Source organism: Lonchura striata, chromosome 20 (genome assembly GCF_046129695.1).
Source record: "Lonchura striata isolate bLonStr1 chromosome 20, bLonStr1.mat, whole genome shotgun sequence".
In the NCBI taxonomy this organism is placed as follows: domain Eukaryota; kingdom Metazoa; phylum Chordata; class Aves; order Passeriformes; family Estrildidae; genus Lonchura; species Lonchura striata.
Genome location: NC_134622.1, coordinates 8005023 through 8029246, shown reverse-complemented (window position 1 = coordinate 8029246; position 24224 = coordinate 8005023). Strand labels below are relative to the sequence as shown.

General features: G+C 42.1%; 1 protein-coding gene across 2 annotated transcripts in view; it reads right to left on the bottom strand.

Annotated features, from left to right (window-relative positions):
- Nucleotides 1–23375, bottom strand: part of GOSR1 (golgi SNAP receptor complex member 1) — a 28254-nt gene extending 4879 nt beyond the window's left edge. Inside the window, exons 1-7 of one of the 2 annotated variants that reach the window (XM_021524956.2) lie at nt 23321–23375; nt 22220–22334; nt 20896–20983; nt 20590–20697; nt 19429–19520; nt 19199–19273; nt 4481–4510 (exon numbers count right to left, since the gene is read on the bottom strand). In XM_021524956.2, coding sequence (XP_021380631.1) covers nt 4481–4510; nt 19199–19273; nt 19429–19520; nt 20590–20697; nt 20896–20983; nt 22220–22334; nt 23321–23351 — 539 coding nt within the window. In that variant the 5' untranslated portion in view covers nt 23352–23375. The remainder of the gene's footprint in view (nt 1–4480; nt 4511–19198; nt 19274–19428; nt 19521–20589; nt 20698–20895; nt 20984–22219; nt 22335–23320) is intronic. The other variant, XM_021524957.2, reaches the window with a different exon arrangement.
- Nucleotides 23376–24224: the final 849 nt, after the last annotated feature.

Genomic DNA, 24224 nt, shown 5'->3' with positions numbered 1-24224 from the left:
AGTTTTTAATACAGTGTCTCTCTAAGTACTTCTGAATTAAGTCCCATATTTTTGTAAGATGCATCCAATGACTCATTAAAACATCCATTCATTTACAGAAGTGAAAACACAAGATGATTGCCAGTATATATAAAGTGTTCCTGAGCCACCTCCAAAATGCCTTTAGAAAGAATTATTCACAGAACACAAGGTTCCTGTTTTAACATCTGGGGAGTGGAACTGTCCATTTCATATAAAAAGGCAGGATATAAAGGGTTAAGAGATTGAAGCCAATTTAATTTTTTTTTTAATCCAGTATTTTCAAGAATTTAGCTCAAAGGGCTGGGTTTTACTGGAGAACTTTGAAGGAAAAAAACTGGGGTAATTACCATTTTTAATATGATACAGTCTAGTAATGAAACACAATTGTGATATTCATGAACAAGAGTTTAACTGGATTCCAGCTACTACTAACAAATCAGAATTCAAGCAAAAAGCCATGTTGCTCACGTATAATTTGATTATTCAACCTTTGAGCTGGTTTATCTGAGCCTTCAGATCTGTAAAGGAGATTATTAAATTTAAGAAGCAGCAGAAAACAGAGTTCCTGGGGATCAACCCAGAGACTGGTCTTGGATCTTGAGCACTGCAGCTTCCTCATATCCTTCATCCGACGATTTTGGTTTCATTCCCATCCCTGACATATGTTCATTGACTTGCTGCTGCCATTGCCTGACTGACAAATGCATATTTTAAAAAATTAATCACATTCTTCCCATTCACAATATTGGCCCCATTTAGTCACTCCCCACCACGGGCTCCCCAGGGCAGCAGGACCCAGCTCCGACGTTCCGGAACCCGCGCGCGACCTTTACGATAAAAGATGAAACATTTCTTCCTGGAATGGAGATGACCCCGATTCCACATTTCACTTGGAAACCAGCAGGAACTATTCTCAGTGCTGCACTGGCTGGAACTACCAGAGCTGGGTGTAAACCAAGTTTCTAAAACCAGATGGTATCTGGCCTGCTCTCTATATTTAATATTAAAGCCCTGCTCAAGCACAATGCTCAGCATTGCTGCACTACTGGAGAAATTTCTCCCAGCTAAGCCCGAGGTCACAGCCATAAAACACCCACCTACCTCTTCTCCAGAGCAGCAGGAGAATCTCAAATTCCTGTGCTTGCAGCCATATTTCCCTCAAAAGTTCTGCCACATTCCAAGTTTGCCCTTGATTGTTCAGCAGTGCCGTGGGTATGCGAGTGGCCAAATTTCCCCCCAAAGCAAACCCAACTGATATTTGTACTTTGTTTGCTCTTTTCACTGGCATAAAACCCTCAGGGTAATAAACACTTCCAGGCATTTATCCTAGATGGATAAGTCTAGCATGCAGAGATACACATTTAATGCTGCCTGACTTGGAAGCAAAGAGTTTTGACTTAAGTAAATGTTTAAGCTGTTATTTCACCCCATACTGCAGCTACATCCATCCAGTGTCAATGAGGGAAATGTACCAAAAAATCAACTGCTGCCTTCACCCGTTGAGACGCATCAGTCAAATCTACACTGCTGGAGAACTAAAACAAAACCCTAAAGAAAGAAGTTGTGTTATTAAAAATCAAATAATTCACGTATTACTGGAACTTCTGCTTCATTTTGCATGCCATGAATCATACCTCCTCATTGAAATTCATGACAAGGTCTATGATTAGGGAATGGACTCTGTGACTGTGCATAGAAATGAAAGCTCTAGGTTTAAATTGGTAAAAATTATGACTGCATCACTTATTCTTTGTCTGAAGATACATTTCTGTATTTGTGTCTCTAAATATACACATATGTGCATGTATCACTGCATACCTACACTACAGCCTGGTAAATTCCTTTATAGATTCCTTTATTCCTTTATTTATTCCATTGTTTCCTTTGATGAAGCCTGAGATGAAAACATAAGAAACATCTCCCCAGGAATGCAAGTGATTTTGCATGGACACTCTGGCAAGGTGGTTGTGAAATGAGAGAATTCTCAAAATGTGGCTCATGCCTTTAAAAATCAACACTAAATGAAGATGAATTTTTCTCTTTTTTAAAATCCTAATTATTACCTAAAGAGATAGCCCAAATACATAAGCAGACAATTAAAAAAAACCCAAAAAACTATGGCTTTGCTCTGGCTTCAGTCCAATCTGCTAATATACAAACACTGATGGATCAGGCCTCAGAAAGAGAATTACAATAAAATCCTAAAAACCTGTCATACTGTACAGGCAAAACTATAAAAAATACTCCAACTGAGCCAACATAAAAACACAAGTTGTTAGAAAACAAGAAATAAATGGTCTGTTATTTTGGAGAAGTGATAATGTTTGAAAATGAAAACCTGAGAACTCCAAACATATTAAGCAAAATCTCTGCTTATATTTAAATCTGGCCAAGAGAAGTGAGTGCTGTTCCAAAAGAGCTGCAGTACAAAGTAGCACATCCCACTCGCTTCTGGAGAGAAATATGCTGCAGTAAGAACTCATGGCATGTAATTCATTTAAAAATTGATTAAAAGTTTAGTAATAACGACACATCTGGAGTGACAGCCCTGCTCACTGCTGTGGTTACTGAGCCACTGCAGCTCAGTGCCCATGAATTCCCTGGCACGGATGTTTGCTCGTGGAGGACCAGGCAAAGGCAGAGGCACACTCCTCACTTCTCTTCCTGACAGAAAATCAGAGCAAGGGCTCACAATTAGTGGCTGTAGCTCATCAACAAAAGCCTCTGCAGACACAAAAATATGCTTTCCAGTGTTTGGAATCAGTGCTTAGTAACAAGCCCTGAGGAAATAGAAGTGTGAAGGAAATAAAACGTGATTTCCTGACTTGCTTAATTAAAAAATGAGTAATGAACTGCAGTAGATGTAAACCTTGAAGACAGAGCAGTAGCCAGAAAAAGCTAATTACATCTCAAGGAATCTCTCATCGAATAGCTTCTTCTGCACAATTCCCTCTTTTATTTGAGTTACAATAGATAAAACAATTGATGAGTTGGGTAAACTCCCATCTGGTAAATCCACTTAGAAGGCAGCAGGATTTACCATCAATTAATGTCACACCCAAACACTACTGGGGACCACAAGGAAAAAAGTGTTCAACAAAAAATTCACCCTGGTTTTAACACAGGCAGAATTCAACTCAGATACAAGTGGAATTACATTTCCTATTCCATGTTGTTACTAAACCAGCTCTTTTTGTACCAAAAAAAAAAAAGTAGAACATTTTTGGCAACAACTCAAGCAAGAATTTACTACAGATAACAAATTGTGCAAGGTTGAGAGCTCTGAGCTCCTCTGATGACACAGAATCGAGAAGCCAGGTCAATGATATAATTAAAAATAATTACATGTAATTTTGCAGGATATTAAGAGTAATAAATCACCATATGCTGCTTAATCTTCTGCTTACTTGGAGTGGCAGCAAAGAAGAAATTCACCAAACACTGAGCACTTTTGAGATGGAAATGTAGGGTTACAAGCATGGCAATAAAGGAGAGGTTTTTACTCAGGAAAGGACTAGAACCCAAAACAAATACAGCTGGAGAAATATTTCTGTGAGGCTGTGGTGAAATTGCAGCCACATTTTCAGGTATTATTGCACTGATCACTTCTGGTTCATCACTGCACACTGATGTGGTTTAACACATTCTTCCTCCATGTTAATTATCCTGAGCCCACTGTGTGTACTTAAGCCAGCCCTTAATGGACACAGCCTTGCTGCACCTCTAATTGTTCTTTTTGGTCATTTATGTCAGCACATGCATTGTCTGAAAGCATATCTTACTTGCTTTCTTACCTTTTTTTTTTCCCCTTTTGTTTTAAAGCAATAATCTAAGATTTCAAACCATTAAATTGGGCATTATTACAGTTTGAGTTATTGGACTGCAAAAGGTTGGCTTGGCAAGGGCACAGATAATAAAATTCGTGTTGCTACAGTTCTAGAATGTCTAGATCAGTTGGAGGAGGTATCATTTAAGTATCCAAACCATGTAAGAACCGCAAAAAATAAATAAATGTACAACAGCAATAACCTTTCAAGCAGTTCTGGTGAAAGCCCTTACCTATATCAGCTGCACACTGGGTGCTGAATATTCTGAACACATTGAAAGGTTACAGAAAACAGGTTTTAGAGAAGTGTCACTGTGAGAAGAAACATCTTGACTACTGGAACAGCCCTCAACAGCTCAGCCTGAGATTCACTCTGCTCCAAAGCTGATTCACCTTTGAGCAGAAACCCATATTTTCTAAGCTAGGGTGAATAAAATATTTAAGCAACATTCTTATGTCAATATTGAATAGAAAAAACCCAAACCAAACCCACCAGCAATTCCCTGTAATACTGCCAAGGAGCTGGAAACAACAGAGTTACTGTATAAATATAGTGACTGATATATTTAGAAACAATTTAATGGACATGCTGATTGTATGGAAAATAATGAAAATTTTTACATTCATTCCTACCTTATTGTTTCTTCTATCAGTCGATCTGAGCTGAAAGCCAAAAGAAAAAAAAAAATCAAGTTAAAGAAAGTAACAAGCACTAAGTACTACTTTAGATCACTAATCAATGATCCCCATCATCATCCTAATAAATTTGCTCTTAGAATGTTTTATTTCTGGATGTTGTCATATTTTGCTACTACACAGGTTTGGTTTACATAGACTTTGGAGAAGAAGCACTGGAGTATCCTCTGGAGCAGCATTCCCTAAGTGTAGCAAGAGCAGCTGCTCAGGAAAACACATAAAACACTGAGAAGACAAGAAAATGGGAACTGCACTGTGATTTATGGAGGACTGTTTGGAAAGGAGTGTTAGAGAAAGGAGTAGCTAATTTTATTGCTTTTTAATCCTGCCCACCCCTTCAAAAAATGTCATTAATGATTAAGAAGCTGAGACTTGGGTCCACCTCAGAGCCCTGCTCAGGATTAGCTCCCCAAGCACTGCTTGATGCTGGCAGAGTCCTGTTGAAATCTGTGATATTTAAATGATTCTGAGATTGTAGAAAGCCTCTGTCTGTCAGCCCCCTGCCAAAGCAGAAGCCATAATTGGTCTGTGCTGGTTTCCAGGTTGTTTATTCTGTTTATCTCTCACATGTTCTGCTGCCCTGCCCAGCTCTGTCCTGCAGGGCAGCGTGTGGGGCTCTGCCCTCAGTGGGATGTGACAAACATTCAATACCAGAAACTCCCTGGGCTGGATTTACAATAACGTGCCAATATCTGTCACCTACGTTGGACAGTGTGTCCCCAGCCTGAACCAACAGAAAAATGCCAACACCACAGTGAAACATGGAGGGCATGAAGAAGGAGAAAAAGGACAAGGCACAATTTCCTCCCTCTTGCCTCCTTTGAACCCTTTATCTAGAATCCTAAAATTTTACTTTTTCACCCGTGCCACACTTAATTATTACTTATATCTAATACTCAGAGCTTGTAATTCATCCTGTAAGATTGAAAACTTTTGCATGGACAGAGATCACAGCCAGTGTCTCTGGGGGCTCTGTACAGAGACACTGTCTGTGATCTCTGTCCATGGATTCCTGACCAGGGCAGCCAGAGAGAAGCTCTGGATTCCCACAGGGTCCAGGAGCTGATGGAACACAACACTCACCATGTGGCACAGAAAAAGGCAAAGGGACACGTGGCCCTGCCCTGCCCTGCCTGCCACACATTGATCCAGCTCTGTGCAGCATCCCTGGGAAAAGGGCAGCCTCCAGCACAGCCCACAGAGGATATTTCATTTAAAAACCCAACACACACCATTAAAGAGAGTAATGAGATCCTTGGATGGGTGCAGCTATTTCTCATTTTCTGTGCTCAGTTTTCACACGGGGTTTTCATCACTGCTTTGCAGGCAGTTGTGAAATGCCAGAAAAACACCTCACGTTACAGCAATCAATATTTCCAATGCAACCCTGACATGGAACAGGTGCCTGCATCATTCCCACAGTGCAGAACCAGCAATGCACCCCTACAACTGCTCTGTTCATCCCACAGATCCACACAAATTCTTGGAGAATAACTGCAAAAAATATTGAATTTGCAATATGAGGAGGAAATCAGCCTGACAGAAAAGTAATTTTATGTTGTACTGGCTACTGCTTTCAGTATTAAATCAGAATTTATTGCTTCCAAGCTCAAAGATGCCAACAGGGCACGGCCATCTCCATCCTCCACCCTCCTCATTCCAAGTGTTTTGCCAGCCCCCAGAGCAGCACAGCTCTGCCTCTGACTCAGCCAGAGCTGCCTGATTTGGAACTTTTCTCCTTCCCACAGGAATTCTGGAGATCCCCCCACAGCTCCAGCTGGAGGAGCGTGCTGGGCCACGTGTGTGACCTGCTGGGGAGGGGGAGAGGCAAACACAATGACTTTATTTCTCTGTGAAGACAAGTGAAAACACCAAGGTTGCTATTTCAGGCTATCCATGGCTTGAAATATAGACACAGAACAGAGCACTAAAAATATTTTGCTCAATTTTAAGCTGCCAGGGACTCAACTGGGGCAGCAAACAGAGCTACGCTCTCTAAGATTCACATCAGCTGTGAGCACGTTGGTTTAAGCAAATAAAACCAGTTTTATTCACTGTGTGGTATTTATTACACAGGCACAGAGAAGGGAAACACCCTAGCTGTGTACACAGAGCAGTCTCACAGCATTTCCAATGACCCCAAGGCTGGCAGAACAGGGAAGCAAAGCATTACAGATTTCTGCAATTGCTGAGTCGCCAAGAGAAACAATCCAGCTGAGAATGTGCCTTTCAAAGACAGTCTCTAACAGACAAGTGTGTTATGTGGGCAAGGCATAATCAGAATGAACTGAAAAACCATTAGAAAACAGCCTCAAAAGCAAGAGCAGTGCACAACAATGAATCATTTCAGAAAAGGTTCAATTATTTTAAAAGAATTTATCAATGAAAAGGTATTAAAAACCTTGCTGGTAACAGGTTACACTTAAAAAAATTCTGTGGAAGAAAATGGTAGAACAGCCCTATTAAAAACCTACCTTAGAAAAATCATTACCAGCTCTTTGTCCATTTAACTGATAAAATTATAGAATTTTTATGCTGATGAACTGAAGATGACAGAGAAGCTGAACACTTTTACAGACCTCAAGTGAACTAGGATGTCATCCAAGGCTTTTAGAGCACCAAAATTAGGCTTGCCAGTTTGCAGCAGGGACACTCACTGCTTTTTATGTCAGAGAAAGCTGTAGATGGGCAATTTTATTACTTAGACACATAAACACAAGAAGTGACTTAAAAGCTTCAATTACATTACACTGCTTTATTTTTCTATGTGTGTTTATGTTTATACACACACAAAAATAAACTCTGGGAAGGTGGCTACCTGTAAAATGATGACAGAAGGTCATAAAAGTGTATAAACCATTAAAAAACCAGTTCTGAACACCAACACACACAGGCATGAGCTGCAAATGCCACCACAGTACATTTAGCAGGCATCTGAAGCCTCAAGTTCAAATGTTTCTCAACTTATGTGGAATCACCTCAAATATTTAAAACAGGCATTTGCTTCAGAATGAAGATGTGTAGGTAAGGGCAGCCTAAAGGAAGCACAGATTTATTAGCACAGCTTCCAGTGTGTTCTTCCCAGCCCAAGAAGAATCAGGTCTTGAGAGGATTTCCAAACTCGTCTCTCCTTGCAAGGTGAGCAAACTCCACAGGAATGGCCATGACATTCCCTGACATTCTGGTAAAGGCAGGCAGGAACATTTCAGGGATTCTGATGTGCAGCTTTGGATTCCTTGGCAAATACAGATTGTAAAGTTCACTCACAGTGACACCCAAACAGAAGCATCTGTTTCATTCATTTTACAGCTCCTAACCATAAAAATAAGTCAGATTTAAGGAAGCTCAAGAACACAAAGTACAACAGGGCCCAGAGACACAAGGGAAGTTTGCAGATCTCTGACTATTAATAACCTGTTCTCCAGAAATAGAAGCTGTTCTCACAATTAAAAATAATGTTCATTTCAACCGTTTCCCAGAATAAGAAATTAACATTGAACGAGGCAATTGTGCTTAACTCACATATTCAAAACACTACAAAAAGAAGCTCTTAAATTAAAATCTATCGACTTTGTTCTTCTGCTGTCCAAGCAAAGACAACAAATCCAGTGAACATTTCCTTATGAACATCCAAGCAAAAGATGGTTCTGGGCATTATTAATCTGACTTGCCATCTATTTCAATAAACTCTGCATTTTCACCTGTCCAGACAGACAAAGCTTTTTAAAAATACTACAGGAAAGAAAGGCTGGAAGCTGCTGAGGCAATCACCTCCTGTAAAGAATGGCACGAGCCCAGCAGCAGCAGCCATGCATATGAAATACCCAGGCCTCTGTGCAACTGCTGCCTGCAGAAGATGGCACAGCTTGTGCTTTAAATATGCAGACAGGTAAATTAATCTGAAGGAGAAATTAAGTGAAATATTGCCTCCTTGATAGAAAAGAGTCCTGCTCACCACATCAGGTTTTTAGAATTAAAAGAAAGCATTTTGTGTTGTTTGTAAGGCAAATCTCTGTGTCTGTACTGAAATAAAATTCATTAATACAGATGAATACTTAGCTGAGGACTGGGCTTCTCCCATATCCATAGATTTTGCTGCTGATACCCAAACTAAGTGGAGAAGAGCAGTAAAACTCATCTGCACACAACTCATCCCACAACATGCTTTAAACCCTTCAGATGAAATTAAGGACAATATCATCACATAGAATAATTTAAAAGGAACAGGGAAAACCCTGTAGAATAAACTAATATAGCACTTGAAAACTATTTTCTTCCTTTCAGAAAGAATAACTTCAGAAATAATAATTTTACTTTGTTCTTTCTCTAACTGCAAGATAAATCACTAAGTCTTTGCTCTCTCAAACTGCCTCCAATAAACTTTTCATATTTTCACAGTCCTGGATCACCAGGCAATGTGGAGCTTCCAGGAATGCAAATACTGCAAAACACACTCTAATACAAACATACAGGTATAAGGCAAATCTGATTTATACACTCAGTTATCTCCATCTTCATAATAACAGAATAATAATGAAAAAAACACTGTGCACACACACAGAGAAAAACCTCCATCTCCAAACTCATTTTTTCTTTTTGCCATCAACATTCCTTACCATATTAAAAATTCATAAGATCATTAAGCTCTTTAAAAACTTAAGTAGAAGAATGTAAAACAGAAGATTTCCTTCCCCCTTCCTGTGATAACAAGATATTCCAGATTTTATAAGACTTGTCCCAAGTTTGATTCAATTTCAAAGTTGCTGAAGACAAGAATTGGTGTAGAAGTGTATCTACTGACTGATATATTTGACCATGAAGCATACATCTTCCACTTCCAGCATGAGAAAACCTGGCTGGCCTAAAACAAAGGCAGGAGGCATTTTCAGGGATGAAGAGTTTCCCCACAGAAACCACTCTAAAAGCAAAGAAAGGTTCAAATACTGATCCAACTGCTCTCTTTTGTTGGTTTTCTTTGAGTGTTAATTCAAGCACAAATCAGGATTCTAAGGAAATGCAATTTTGTCACATTGCCTGTTGCAGAAGGCAATAATCAAACACAAAACCCAGCACAAATGTGAGCATTAATCAATGTATAAATTTGCTCAGCATCATCTCGCCTACAATCTCTGAACACCTCAGCAAGCTTATTTCTGCACATCTCCGAAATAATTTCCAGTAAGAATGAGGAATAGTTGCAAAATTGGAAAAGAAAAAAGTACAATATCATGCCACTTTTCATCAATGCAAGCAATTTGTTAAATCCTGAATGCAAGGCACTGGAACAGAATCCATTGCTCTAGGCAAGAGTAAACCAACGTTGTCTGGTGCTGAATTTCTTTCCAGATGGAAAGAAATTGTACATGAGGGCAAAAAATACACAGAAGGCATCTCTTTTCACTGTAGGGAAAAATCTGCCAAAGGATTTCCAGGAAAAGAATCTGGTGAAACCTCCTCCCTCCAACTGCAATCCTGGAACACAAATTCAGCTAAAAATCCAACTACTAGCTACATCACTAAGTAAATACCTCAACAGCTCATCAATTCCAGCCATTTGGACTTTAGGTACACTAAGAAAAGCACTTTGCAGCTACCACCTATAAACACATCTACTTGTAAAACATGACCAATAAAAAGATTAGTTGCTCTAACTCAGTTTAAAGAGGCAAACAAATACCAAGGGATTTTCTCCCTTAAAACAGGGATCCACCTTCACAGGTTTGAACACCAACAGCTGTTTCTCCTGGATTTCCAAAGGGTTTAGCCTGCTCCTCCACTGAACTCCATGGATTTGCCTGGGAATTACAGAGTGGAAGAACTGTTTCTCTAAAAGAGGAGTTAGCCAAGAAAGCTCTTTGGCATGCAGACGACTGGGAAAGTGCCTGAGAGCCCCAAGAGGGTGAGCAGCAGCAATACTTCTTCCCTTAGAGCAAATCTATAAGGGAATAAGAGCTTCTCAATAACCTGCAGTGCTCAGTCCACCCAAAGAACTCGGGTAAGAACTTTAAAAATGAGAACAGCTCCTGCTGTCCACGTGAAGTGCAGCAGCTGGGTGAGCACAAACCAGTGCCAGGGTGGCACCACCAGGCCTCAAGTCATGCTTGGGAGAAGTTCCTGGAGAGACTGACCCCCATATAATTGCTCCATATTACCCATAGGAACAAAGGGAAATGGACTGAGGAGGGCAGGCCTTACTGTAAGTCATTATCAGCAACCACAACTGTCAGAACAATTCCAGTAACTTCCTAATGGACTCTATAGGCATTTCCTCAAATTCTACATCTGCACGCTCTGCCAGCAGCCAGGGGCAGGGCTGCCTGCATTATTGCTCCTGGTTTAAAACGTGGAATTTGGATGGGACCTTTAACTAAAGGGAAAACCCCTCAAAACCAAGCAGCACAGGCTCTGCTATCTGACACTGACCTCTCCCAGGATAACCTGTCACGGCTGATTTGTTGGGCACACACAGACAGGAGATGCTCAGCTTACAACAAACACAAGCTGTTTGTAATCTGTGCTGTAACAAAATAAGATTGTATCACTTTTCTAGCTCAGTGTTTTTTGACTAAAGCTTGGCAAAGCTAAAGAGCCATTCTATTACTCACACACTCCTAAGTAACCAGGGGAACGTCTTCTGCAAGAGCCCCGTCACAAACAACTTTATAATTAATATCTTTTTAATTTCCAGTCCAGCTAACACAGAAATGAAGTGAGAGTTATCCTTAGGATGACAACCCAACTTTTTAATGTAGTATGAAACCCTAAAATCCACACAGACATGTGCTCTGCTCCCTAACTGCATTTTCACCTGCTGTGGTTTTGAGGGTTTTTTTGGGAGAAGCTCTGTGGCTTTCATGCAGGACTTGGCTGAGGTACCTGATTTACAACTCTCTACCTGCCTGTTAATTAAGTTGCAGAAAATGATTTTTGAAGCTGCATAGTTAATGATGCAACATAACAAACACTTGTGGTTCAAAATGTAAAGTGCATTTCAACCATCCACAAGCCAAACCCAGGATGCAATTCATTAATGGTTAAAGATCTCAGCATTTTCCTTCTGACCCAATTTCCCAGTGTTCTTAGGGCTTTTTATCTGAGGCTGAACAAGATGCATTCTTCCACAAGTGCAAATAAACTTGATATAAACAAGTCTCTCAAGTGAGAGGAAAACACTCTGCATCTTTCAAACCAAAACAGAACTAAGGTCCTTGAAAAGTTCTAAACAGAACTCTATTATTAGGATAAAATAGGGATGCTTTAAGGGTAATTTGGATCTAGTTCTGCTTAGTATCGTGGATTTGATAGAACACAAAGGAATCTGCACAGCAATCATTCAGCAGCCAAGAATGAGAACCTAATTTTGATGCATTAGGAGAGGTTGAAATTAAATAAAACTCAAGAATGACATTTATGCAGTAGTGTGGTAACTTTCCCAGAGATACACTCTGTATATGAGGAAATGGAAATAATCACTATTTAACATATCCATACACATCAAATTGAGTTCAACAGCTTGTTTTTACTGGAGGATCCAATAGCAAATAATGAGCAAGCACTCCTGGCCCTAAAGAATAATGAAGTACACAGCCACACTGACAAAAAAATGACATGCTGCATTAGAATATAAAAGTGATTCTCAGAATGCACAAAGGAATTCTATAAAACTCCACAACTGTTGATTCTGTTGAAAAGCTGCACCTGCTTTTCAGAACCAACCCATGCAGGAAGGATTTCAGCACTCCTGAAAGCCCTGATTTCAATACAGACCTTGGTGGGGGGAAGCTGTCCTAGTTAAGAAACAATGTTGAAAGGAAAGCTAAAAACAAATAAAACATGCATCAGCGACTTGTTTATTTCTGAAAGGAGGAAAAAAACTTCAGAAGAAACCACAGAGCCCTGAAGTTTGAAGTGTGGTTTTATATCCTTCCCCTTCCCCAGATTAAGAGCCAAGTGCTGTTTATAAGGGGAAGCTCAGAATCAAGAACCAAAGCAGAGTTTTTGTCCCAGACACTTTTTTCTTCCTATTATAAATGCAGGTAATCTTTCACTCTGTGAGGGTTTGCTCTTTAGCTTCTGCAGACATTCATAAAGATCTACAAGAGTTTCCACAGCCACTTTCCCTGAGGTACATGGAATTTCATCCATAAGCCTTCAATGAAAAGCAAACAATGAGCTTGAAGCTCATTAATGACAACGTGGCTACAACCTTTGTCACCTGGATAATTCAGTTTTGTACTGGGAGTTACACTGGAAATTCCCAAACTAAGTTTTGTGCTGTGTGGGTTTGATGGTTTTGTCTTTATTTTTCATTTGGTGTCCCCATCACTTCAGACACATTTAGATACAAAAATGTCACAACAGTCATCAGTGTCAGTGAAATTACTGATAACAGTATTGTTAAAGCAAGCCAACTATCAGGAAAGTAGGCAAATAAACATTGAGACATAGAAGCTTTAGTGGTTTGGGGTAGAGGGTTTTTTTAAGCTCTAAATACAGCACAGGAAGATTAAAAGAAATAGTTGATTTTACCCTAATGAAGCTCAAACTATTTTTAGAGGGGAAAAAACCTTCTTAAATCCTGAACTGCTTGGCTGATTTTCATGACCTTTTATTAAGTTATTTATAAATAATAACAATACCCAAGAGAGCATCTTCCTTCATTGCCTGGAAGCTTTGAACCTCCCCAAATTCTCATTAAACTACTTCAATAACTTGCTCATACAGTCATATAATTATATATAGTGAAGTTTCTCCTTTCCCAGAAGACATAAATTGTCTCCCTCTCTAAACATTATTTACTATTAAATAAGCAAACAGCAAATTATTCCCAGCCTGGTGCTGCAGCTGAGTCGATGATGTGCCCAAGTGTCATATTCAGTCTGGGACTGGGACAGGAGAAGCTGATCCAGCCACTTCCAGTGGCCTCGTGTCCCTCTGCCAGGAGTCTTTCAGGAGACAGAGGTTCTGCCAGCAGCCTTGGAGGTAAAACCCATTCAAGCCCAGACAGAGATAAGGCTAAAGGCAAGAATCACTGATGCAATCAAGAAAACTCTGCAGCAATAGAATAGGAGACAGCAGAAAGACAGACTAGAATTGTATTTTGAAACAGGATTACAGGACAAACTGTTGTGCATCCTTAAGTAAGCCTTTGCAACACCAAAAATCCTCCTTTGCTCAAATCCTTTCTTTGAAAAACATTTGCTTTGTGCTGCTGCTCAGACAGAGCACAGAGCCCTGCCCCAAAAGTCTGAGTTATTCACTGCTAAGGCAGTGAGGTGATTACCACAGCCATCCAGCACTGGCACACACTTTTAATGCAGCAATTTCCCAAACTTCCTTATTCCAGAAACAAAGAAAACAAGCCAACAGTGTTTGGGAAAACAGCAGCACACCATTGCCAGAGCTCTTGCAATTAATGGCCAGCAGAGAGATGTTTTAACCTAGATTCCCCAATCCCTCCTTGCACTGTAACTTCCAGTTCAATGGGCAAAGTGCTGCAGCCCTTCTCCAGCAGGGCTGCACCAAACAGCACCAGATGCAAACCCCCAAAGCAGGGCCATGCAGAGCTCCTCTGTCCTCCCAGGCCACAGCTGCTTGGGTTTTTCTCATAACTGCTACAGAGCAAAGATTATTCATTCCCAAGTGCTGCTTCAGTTAAAATCTGCATTCAAATTAAGAGAATGGAACCACAAGAACACTGCATTCTGCTCTGACACGAACAAAAAAAACAGTTTAATTAAGAGGCAAGTTTGGTAATTAAAAAAAAAAAACAAAACAAACAAACAAACAAAAAAAAAAACCACAAACCCTTACTGGGCCTGAGTAAAGTGGAGCTCAGCAGTTCTGAGGCTGCAGAGCAGGCAGGCAGCAGGCACCCAGGGAAGGGCTCATCACTTTCCTCCCTCCCTGCTGCTTCCCCAGCCACCTTGGGATGGAAAAAGGACTTGGTGAATTAGCTGGTTTTTCTGCATTCTCTGTTCCCAAGAGAAGATGAAGAAGATGCAGTGGTAAATTGTGTGTCAGCTGGAACAGTTCCTGCCCAGGCAACTGTGTGTCCTCTGCAACTGGAAATTGGTGAGGAGATGGGAAGGGAGGCAACCTCAGCTCTCTGGTCTTAATCCAACCCTCAAGTTCCACTGAAATCCACAGGAACCTGAGCAGAACTGCACAGTGAATGGAAACCAGGGCATGCAGAACAGAGAACAGGGACAACAAAAGAAAAAGAAATTCTATTCAGGTAGAAAACTGGCAGCTTTCTCCCAAAAGATCACATCGCCTGTAATCAAAAACGCTGCAAGGTGTCTCTGCATTTTGTTGAGTTGATTTCTCTCTGCAGATTAGTGCTGAAGTGAAAATTTGTCAGGAAAGAAAATATTTAGAGGAAGAACAGTCAGTAAGTCTCTCCCTCCATTAAGATCTTGCCTGTACCACCAACAAAGTTTGTAAGCAGTTTTCCTGGTGATTATTCTCTACTCAGTGTGCCCTTTTCTGCCCAAACAACAGCAGGAAATTTGAAACAGTTCTGCTGATAACCAAATACCATAATGAGAGCAATAAAAGTGTTTACTACTCCAGAGTACTCCACATACATGAAGCACTGCACAAACATTAATTTCTCCTCATCATCTCAGGTATGTATTATTAATTAGCACCATTACACAGCTGCTGCAGGTTCCTGTTATTTCTTTTGCTCACTTCTTTTATTCCTCTTTTCTCTTTCCCATGCAGCACACTTCCCTCTGATTTGTTTGCTCTCCTCTTTTTCCTCCTTCAAAAAAAGTTCCTTACCCACCTACTCTGGCAGCCTGGCCCTCTCTGTGCCAGTTTTGAACATTTTAACACACACAGGGGTGTCTGAACACTTGCAGCAGGTTCATCTCACCTAACTGCACCACTCACACACGAGACTCCAACTAGGAGGATTTATAAAAAAATTTACTGGATAGATTCACAGGCTGCATAGCAACACTCAGCAGAAACATGCAGCCACCTGACAACAATTAAAAACACAGCTAATGATATCTGCACCACACAGGCACCTGCTTCACCACCAGCCACTTCTTTTAGAAAGGGAAAAATGACTAATTTTGGAGTGCTGGAGCTGAGTAATAAAGTAATAATCACACAGTTGCCCCACAATGACAGGATTGGTGTGTTTTCACCTCGTTTTACAAGGAATTCATCATAGGTAATAAAATCTGTAATCTAAACTTCTGAAGATTTCAACAATTTTCACACAAACTCACCAGTACCCCCTGGTATCACTCACCTACAAGACAAGGGAGATATTCACTAGTACACACACACAATATAGCAAATTTAATCAAGGACATTAGTTCCTTTTTTGCTGATTTAGACTATAACTCATCAATAACTGCAGAATTTCTCAGGGCAGACTCTAAGTTAACAACAGAATTGTTTCCTCTGAGGCAGCACTTTTCAGAGCAGTTTTTAAAATGCTAAGCTAGAGCTATTCATCAAAATTGTTTTCTTTAGATGGAAAACAGCATTAGAAGAAAAAGGATGACTTGTTTGTACCTCTGGCCAAAAGCACAGAAGATTAAATACCTTTATGGAATGGCAGAGACACAAGAAAACAAGATTTCAGAAATGGACAGCAAACATGACCACGCTAGATTGGGTATTTCTTTAAGCATGTGACATGCCAAGAAATCTGAGGTATCAGGCATCAATGCTCAACAACATCTGTCTGCCAATTTTATTTTAATTAATAGGGTTATTTTTTTATTAAAAAGATAGGTGCTATGGTTCATTTCTCCAGTGGTTGGTAAAGCTATTCTTGAATTACCTGTCTATAACTTAGACAGGAAACTGAGAGACTTGGGAACTTCATGCCTCTTATCCACAGCCAGCAGAATTTCTAGACAAATCTCCTTTCCCAACAAAGAGCTGCTTTATAAAATGGACTGAGCAGCAGTGAAGCTTTTGAGGGGAAAGGAATAGAATGTGTTCTGTCTCACCCTCAGCACAGTGCCCCCTCCCCGAGGGCTGCCCCAGCTCCATGGGGATTCCAAGGTGGGAATCCCCAGTGCTGCCAGCAGCACTGACACAGCAGCCAGCCCCACCCTGCCAAAGGGAGGCCAAATGGATCCAGGATCCTCGTGGCTTAATGGAAAGCCAGGCACAGGCAGGGTTTGCACAGTGCTTTTTGTCACTCCCTTCTGCCTAATGTGTGTTGGAACCTTTCATGCATCAGGATCTGAATGAAAATCACAGATTTCTCATTTCCTCTCCTTTTTGAGGATTACCTACATGTGCAGCATTAAGAGGATCTTCTTTGTGGTGTTCACAATGTGACACAAAAATTAAAGAGGCAGATTGAGGCAAAAAGCAGAAGTTTCTTGTTTCTCTTGTTGCTCCCCAGTGAGATACCCCACAAACAATCCCAAACTGCAGCTTTTTGAAGAGCAAACCCCAGTTTGTGTTAACATCCACTTCAGATTTATGCTGCTGCCTCAGGTCCAGCCTAAGATATCTGGAGAGGTTTTAATTGTTGCAGGTATTTTTTGGAAAGAAATCTGACAAGTTTTTTGTCATCTTGAGATATTTAAAAACATTTTGAGAACGAGATCACAGAGTCACTAAAAGATCTTTATAACCATGTTATTACCTGCTAATAAATGTTTAGAATTTATCCTGTTTCACATGGTTGTGCATGAAGGAAAAGGCTGACAGAAGAGTCTGGCACTCAGCAGTGGGGTAGCAGTTCACACATTCTGTTATCAGACCATGCAATAAATATGTAATAGATTAATATAATAATATATGTAATATATTAAATTAAGCAGGGTCAAGACCAAGTAAATGCGCCAATATCTGACATGAATATGTAAATCCTGTGGCTTTATTACACTGCTTTGGAGAATATATACATGATAAAGTTTATATTCCTGTGTGTGTTTTTCAAGCTTTTTTCATAGATTATACTCCATTGAAAACATTTGGATTTTTACTCCTGTGTCTTCATGTAAATATATTCATCATCTGCTTCTGTCAATTAGTCTGGCACCAGGATTTACTGCACTACAAATATTCAGCATCATGACTCACACAAAGCTTGTCAGTTTATCCTAGGAGCATATTTGGTGTAATTTGCCAGCTCCTGGTGATTTCTTGGGACCCTTTCTTAGCTTTTGCAGCTTTTTGGCATGAATAGCTCATCAACTGCTTTCTCTGAAGACAAATATGTTGAAAGTCTCTAATAATTTCCTCTGCCAGTATCTTTTTCTGAGCTTACTGATTCTCAATTCAAAAGTTTTTCAAGCTTTGATTTCTTGCCAGTGTTGTCTTCTTCTTTTACACTGGATTTTTTCACAGTCCTTCCAGTTATCTCCACCTTGCAGAGTATCCCATGATTAGTTTTGGCCCTTTTTACTAAAGATCCCCAACTCACACTTATTTCTGGTTTTCTTTTCCTCAGTGTTGTGGTGGGTTTTTCTCAAGTCTTAACATTTTCAAATAATCACCCAGATGGTTTTAAACTATTTCTAAAACTGCCTTAACTTTATTTTTCATGCATTTTAATCCTGTAAACATACTGCAGAGTTTAGTATATTTAAAAAACCAAATAATCAATGCTTCAATAAATGTTAGGCTCAAATTCTGAAGACATCAGCCAGAAAATATTTACAAAATGCATAAAGTTTTCTGCTCTTAATTTTTGCAAACTTTTTAAAGTAATGGACTCAGGGTAATATAAGTTTCTTAGAAGGGTATTTTACAACTCCAGAAATATTTAACCATTCTATTTCAAGATCATACTTAATAGAAGTCCTAATTCAAGCTTTCAATCAATTAAGTTTTAAATATATTACAGAAAACTGAGGATAAACCACAACTGAAAAAAAATTATTTAATTTCCTGTAAAAGTCTTTTGTGCTGTTTTGGCTGTAAGTTTCATCATAAGAAAGCCACATGTAATTATTTATTTATTTGGTTTTTTTAAATGCAAGCCTGCCCTCTCGTGTGAGCCTGAGATTTAGCACAACTACAGGCAAGGAGAGAGGCAGGAAGACCAGAGCTATCTCCTGACTCTAAAATCCACAAACCCTCCAGTTCTTGCTCTCACCTGTGCTGTTTTTGCTGAACAAGGACACACAAAGCAGCTACTCAGAACTTTATGCCCTCTCTGCAACAGGAAAAGCAACAAAGTGCTTTCTATTTGGCATGTTATCTGCTAGATAACCTAGAATTAATTTGCAAATATTCAAGTGCATAGGTAATTTAGGAATTAATCTCTTCCATCACTTTTTGTACACATTCAGTAGAGACAAAAGGAGAAAAGGTTTTTCTCTGTCTGAGTGACAAAAGAAAAGGAGAGGGAAACCCAGCCAAATCATGGGAGTTTCTTAGTTTAGTTTCTTAAGCTTTACCCCAGTTAGAGTGAAAGGCATCCACTCCCTTGGGAGGAGGAGGTCTGAGCCACAAGTGATTTGCAAAAGCCCCTGGAAACAACACAAAACTGTCACTGCCAAGATCCTAAAGTCCCAGTCACTGACACTACGATGACTATTACCTACCCCACACAGCTCACACTCAGCACAAGCCATTTAACCAGCTGCATGAAATTCAGATGTTTCACCCCCCAGGAAAGTCAGGCAGCTCCAACACAAGCAAAGGGGAAACAACACCTACTTCCGAAGGTGCTCGTGCTCCTTCAGGAACAGCTCTGTTCTTCTGTTGTTCACGCCTGAGCCGCTTTTGTACGACCTAAAACCCAACAGAGCAGAACCTCAATGAGAACTGTGGATTCAAGGAACTTTTGCTTTATTCAGAGCACAGACACGTGAGCTATGCCAAGCATTCTCTGCACCTTCTCCCTCTGAGGACAGTCCCACACCTTTGCTGTAGCAAACACAACTTACTCAATGTCTTTCCGTACTGATCCCAGCAGATTCTCCCTTTCTCGTATTGCCAAGAAGTTTGCTTTGGTTTTGTGGAATTCGTGTGTGTAATCCTGTAATAATAAACAGTTATCCCAAAATTAGGGACCTGAGGTCAACAGAGCAACACAGTACCCCCACAGGAGATCCACCCACCTTTAAAACTGTCAGCTGTTCTCTCATACAAAATGCAAGACCAACTCAGGAATTTAACATCAAAAATGCTGCAAATTAATCCAAAGTATTCTTAAAACTCACTGCTCTTAGAGTAGTTGCTAAATTTGATGGCTGCAGCTACAGCTGTGGAGGGAAATCCATTGCAATTCCTTCTCCCAGTTTCAGATATCCTCACCTTTCTGATGAATTGGTTTGTGTTGAAATTTCTCATCAGAAGCCCTAATAAAACCTCCTTCTTTGGTGTGGTGAAGACGTTCTTAAGTTTATTCTGTTGTTACACCAGATTAATAAAAAAAGTATTTTCTGAACAATAAAGATGACTGCTATTTTTAAGATGCAATTTTACATTTTAAACCATTTCAGGCAGGTGGTACTTCTCAAAACACAATTTAACTGGCAGCTGGTGTGCATCAAAGCCATTGTAACCATCCATACAATGGTTGCTATTGCTTTTCACAGAGTATGGATTGCACAGATACCAAACAGAAATCAAACGGTACACAACCATGCATTTTAATAGGAGTATACCATGAAACCATGGTTAATTTATAGCACTGACTGGTAGCTTTAACCATCACATTTCCTTCATCTCCCTTGAGAACATTAGGAGCTTTTACAATCATGTTTTCTGAAGTGTGATGTTCCCTTGCACATTGTTACATGACAAGCCACACAGACAAGGTAATTCACTACATTTCCCCTTTTGCTATATAAAACCCACCCACATAAGGCAGCACCCTTTATTGTTCTTTCTCAGCTAAGTTCTAGTCAGCAATGACACAAAAAGCTCAATTTTCTTCAACTCAGAGTTCAGCAGGTGCCTGGAGAGAAGGAAAGCGAGATGGAACCAGTGGCATTCACACCTCCTGGTGAGACACTCCAGCATGCTGTGATACCAGCACAGATAATAATAATTATTTTAGCCCAAGAAAGAACCCAAAGGCAGGGAGGAGGCCCCTTTGTTACCTGCAGGATGTCCCTGTGGCGCTGCAGCGTGTGCATCAGCGCCGCGTTCAGCGATGGCACGCCCGCGCTGTTGGTGTACTCTGCCATCTTGTCATTTATCCCAGTCAGCTGCAGGAGGAAAAAACACCCCAGAAAATGTCAAATGGCTTATTCTTGCAAGAAAACTACAATGCACGAGCTGAAGGAGGCAGCTAGACATGCACACCTTGTCTAACAGCCGCACTGGGATTGCCTAGCATCCGCTGCAGAAATCCGGATTGGGATACTGCCTAAATGCTGCAATAAACCCAAAGTAACTCGAGTTACCTTTCCCAGAAGTTGCTCAATCTCCACAGCCATGGTCTCAAACATTCTGTCCTGGCTTGATCCATTTAATAGAGGAGTTGTGTCAGAGCTAAGGAGAAGAGGACGAGCAGTTACTGAAAAGTTGCATCATTTCATGAGTGCCAGAAATAACACTAGTGACAGGGGTTGGAAAGCTCCACTATACCCAGCTTTGCTAGAGATTAAATAAACTCTGAAAAAACTACATTTTCTGATTCTGTATGCCTTTATCTGAACAGATGATACAGCATCACCTACAGGAAATACCACCTCTCCTGGGAATAAATGCCTGACACTACACACCTGTGTGGTACCAGTGTCCTCCTCCCCCCAACTTTTAAGGTTGATTTATTTATTTACTGACAGGAGAAAGCACTGCACTCTTAGCATGTTACTCCAGCAATATAATCACAGCTTAGTAAAACAGTGTTAGGACAACCCTGTGACCTATTCAGCAATCAATGTCCTACAGAGCAACACAGGCCACACCACTTATCACAATTAGTTTCACACACCTTCCCTATTTGCTTCTAAATTGAAACCACAAGGAAAATCACATGTCAGCCCCGCCTGCAGAACTGTGGCAACTAACACCCCTCAGAGACTACTCAGGGCTCTGGTAATTTGCTTTGAGTAAGAGAAGTAAGCTTGGCACAGGACAGCAAAAATAATGGAAACGATTACATGACAAGTAACAGCACAGAGGCAGAAACAAAAGTGAAATTAGGGATGTTCAGGAGTAACATGATTATTGCTGAGGTGCTCTTAGGCTTCCAGAACTGCCAACTGAGGGAGAGGTACAAAATGGATTCAGTTATTAAATTAAATAAAATAGAAAAATATCCACACATATACCTAAAGCAGCAACATGCACAACGAATGCAGTTAATAAGCAAAGAAAAGTCTGTAAATGGACAGAGAGCTGTGGAACTGCAGGGAAAAGCTCACAAATAGCACACCAGCCCACCTGGGAGGTGTAAAGCTAAATTCAATTCCCCTAGTACTGAAGTCCCTGAAAACCTCCTGTTAGTTTAATACAAGAAAAACTCAAAATGAAGCCAGCATAAAAAGCTCACTGATCCCACACAGAACGAAGTTTAAATCCAGCTTTCCCCAGTGACCTGTCACCCCCAGCCTGACTCACACGCTGACATCACATCAGGAGCAACACCAGCAGCAAGAAGCGCTGAGAGCTTCCCAAGGAGCCAAACCTAAAGAGCCACAGGTGGGAGCAGCACGCAGCAAAAGATAAAACCACACCAAGCACCCCAGGCAGCATTTAAAATATAAAGAAACGGGCTAGTACCTATACCTGTCGCGCCTTCCGTCCCGGCTGCTGCTGTAGCTGGTGCAGAGCTTGCTGAAGGACACCAGCTTCAGGTCCAGCTCGTTCTCCAGCTGCCTCGCCTGCTTCCTGAGATCTGCAGGGCAGGGACAGTTACAGACCCGCACAGGGACCCCGCACCGCCGGGGCGCTTCCCACACAGAGACACCCACAGGGGAGAGGGAACCCCCGTGGCTGGGGTGATTTATTAAAAAATATGGATATTGATCTAGTATCGATATCCAATGACGGACAAAAGCTCTCTAGCAGTTTAAAGTTAGAAAGTGTGTGTGGGATACCTCCCAAATACACACCGCAGCTTCCAGGTGATTACAGAGCCCTTTTATCCATACAAGCATTGAATACCCAAAATACAAATACATGTTCATCATTTTGGTACGTCCCATTCCCTGCTTCGTATGCTGATCATTTCAAAAGCTATTAAGCATGTGTGGTTTGTTCTTTGAAATGGGTCGGTGTCGCTTTCATGGGGAGGGGTCCCAAAATGAGGAAGTCAATGAAGTCATCCTCGTTCTGACCTTTCTGCCTTTTCAATGCAAATATGACAAATGAACTCTTGGTAGAACTCCCATTCCTTGTCTTCAGTTGGTTTCAGAACAGAGGAGGCCCACAATGGTCTTATGTTCCTAAAAGCTATTTGTCAGTTTCTATATTCTTCATTATAAACCCAGCTAACTAAACATTGTGCTGACGAGCAATCAATTATTAGTTAACTACTAACTCTTAACTTCATCAAGGCCTACTCATTTAATTAACTCTAGTATGCCTTATCTCTAACTAAAATCTTAGCTCCCCTAAAATCCCTAAATTTCTCAAAATTCGCGTTTCAGGGGAAGCCCCCACGCCGATGGGAGGGACACCCACAGCCCCTCACCCGCGGCCCCGGGAGGTCCGGCGGGGCCGCGGGGTTCATTCAGCGGGCACCGCTGCCTCACGGCTGACAGGCCGGCGCCGCCCGGGAGAGAGCAGAGGGGTCCCGGCGGCGGTGCCGCCGTGCCGAGCCCGGGCCGTGCCCCGGAGGGCCCCGCACGCCCCGAGCCCGCCGCCCCCCGCCCCACTCGCCTTCCCAGTAGTTGCTGCTCCCCGCCGCCATCTTTGTTGTCCAACGTCAGCGCGGCCCGGGCGGGGCAGAGCGGCCGGGGCGAGCGGGGCAGCCGGGCCGCGCGGGCCTCCCGCGGCAGCGCCGCGCAGCGGCCGGGCGGGGAAACGCCGCTGCCGCTCCCCGTCCCGAGCCCGCTCCCCCAGCCCCGACCCCGACCGCGATCCTGATGCCAGTCCCGCCCCTCCAGCCCCGATCCCCATCCCAATCCCGCTCCTAAAGCCCCGATCCCCATCCAAAACCCGCTCCCCCAGCCCCGATCCCCATCCCAATCCCGCTCCCCCAGCCCCGATCCCCATCCCAATCCCGCCCCTCCAGCCCCGATCCCCATCCCAATCCCGCTCCTCCAGCCCCGATCCCCATCCCAAATCCCGCTCCTCCAGCCCCGATCCCCATCCCAATCCCGCTCCTCCAGCCCCGATCCCCATCCCAATCCCGCTCCTCCAGCCCCGACTGCGATCCCCATCCGAATCCCGCTCTTAAAGCCCCGACCGCGATCCCATCCCAAATCCCGCTCTTCCAGCCCTGCTCCAGATCCCAAACCTCCCTCCTCCAGCCCTACTCCCCAGCCCAATCCCGATCCCGCTCCCCCAGCCCTGATCCCCATCCCAATCCCGCCCCTCTAGCCCCGATCCCCATCCCAATCCCGCTCCTCCAGCCCTGACTGCGATCCCCATCCGAATCCCGCTCCTAAAGCCCCGACCGCGATCCCCATCCCAAATCCCGCTCCTAAAGCCCCGATCCCCATCCCAATCCCGCTCTTCCAGCCCAGCTCCAGATCCCAAATCTCCCTCCTCCAGTCCTACTCCCCATCCCAATCCCGATCCCGCTCCTCCAGCCCCGACCCCGATCCCCATCCAAAACCCG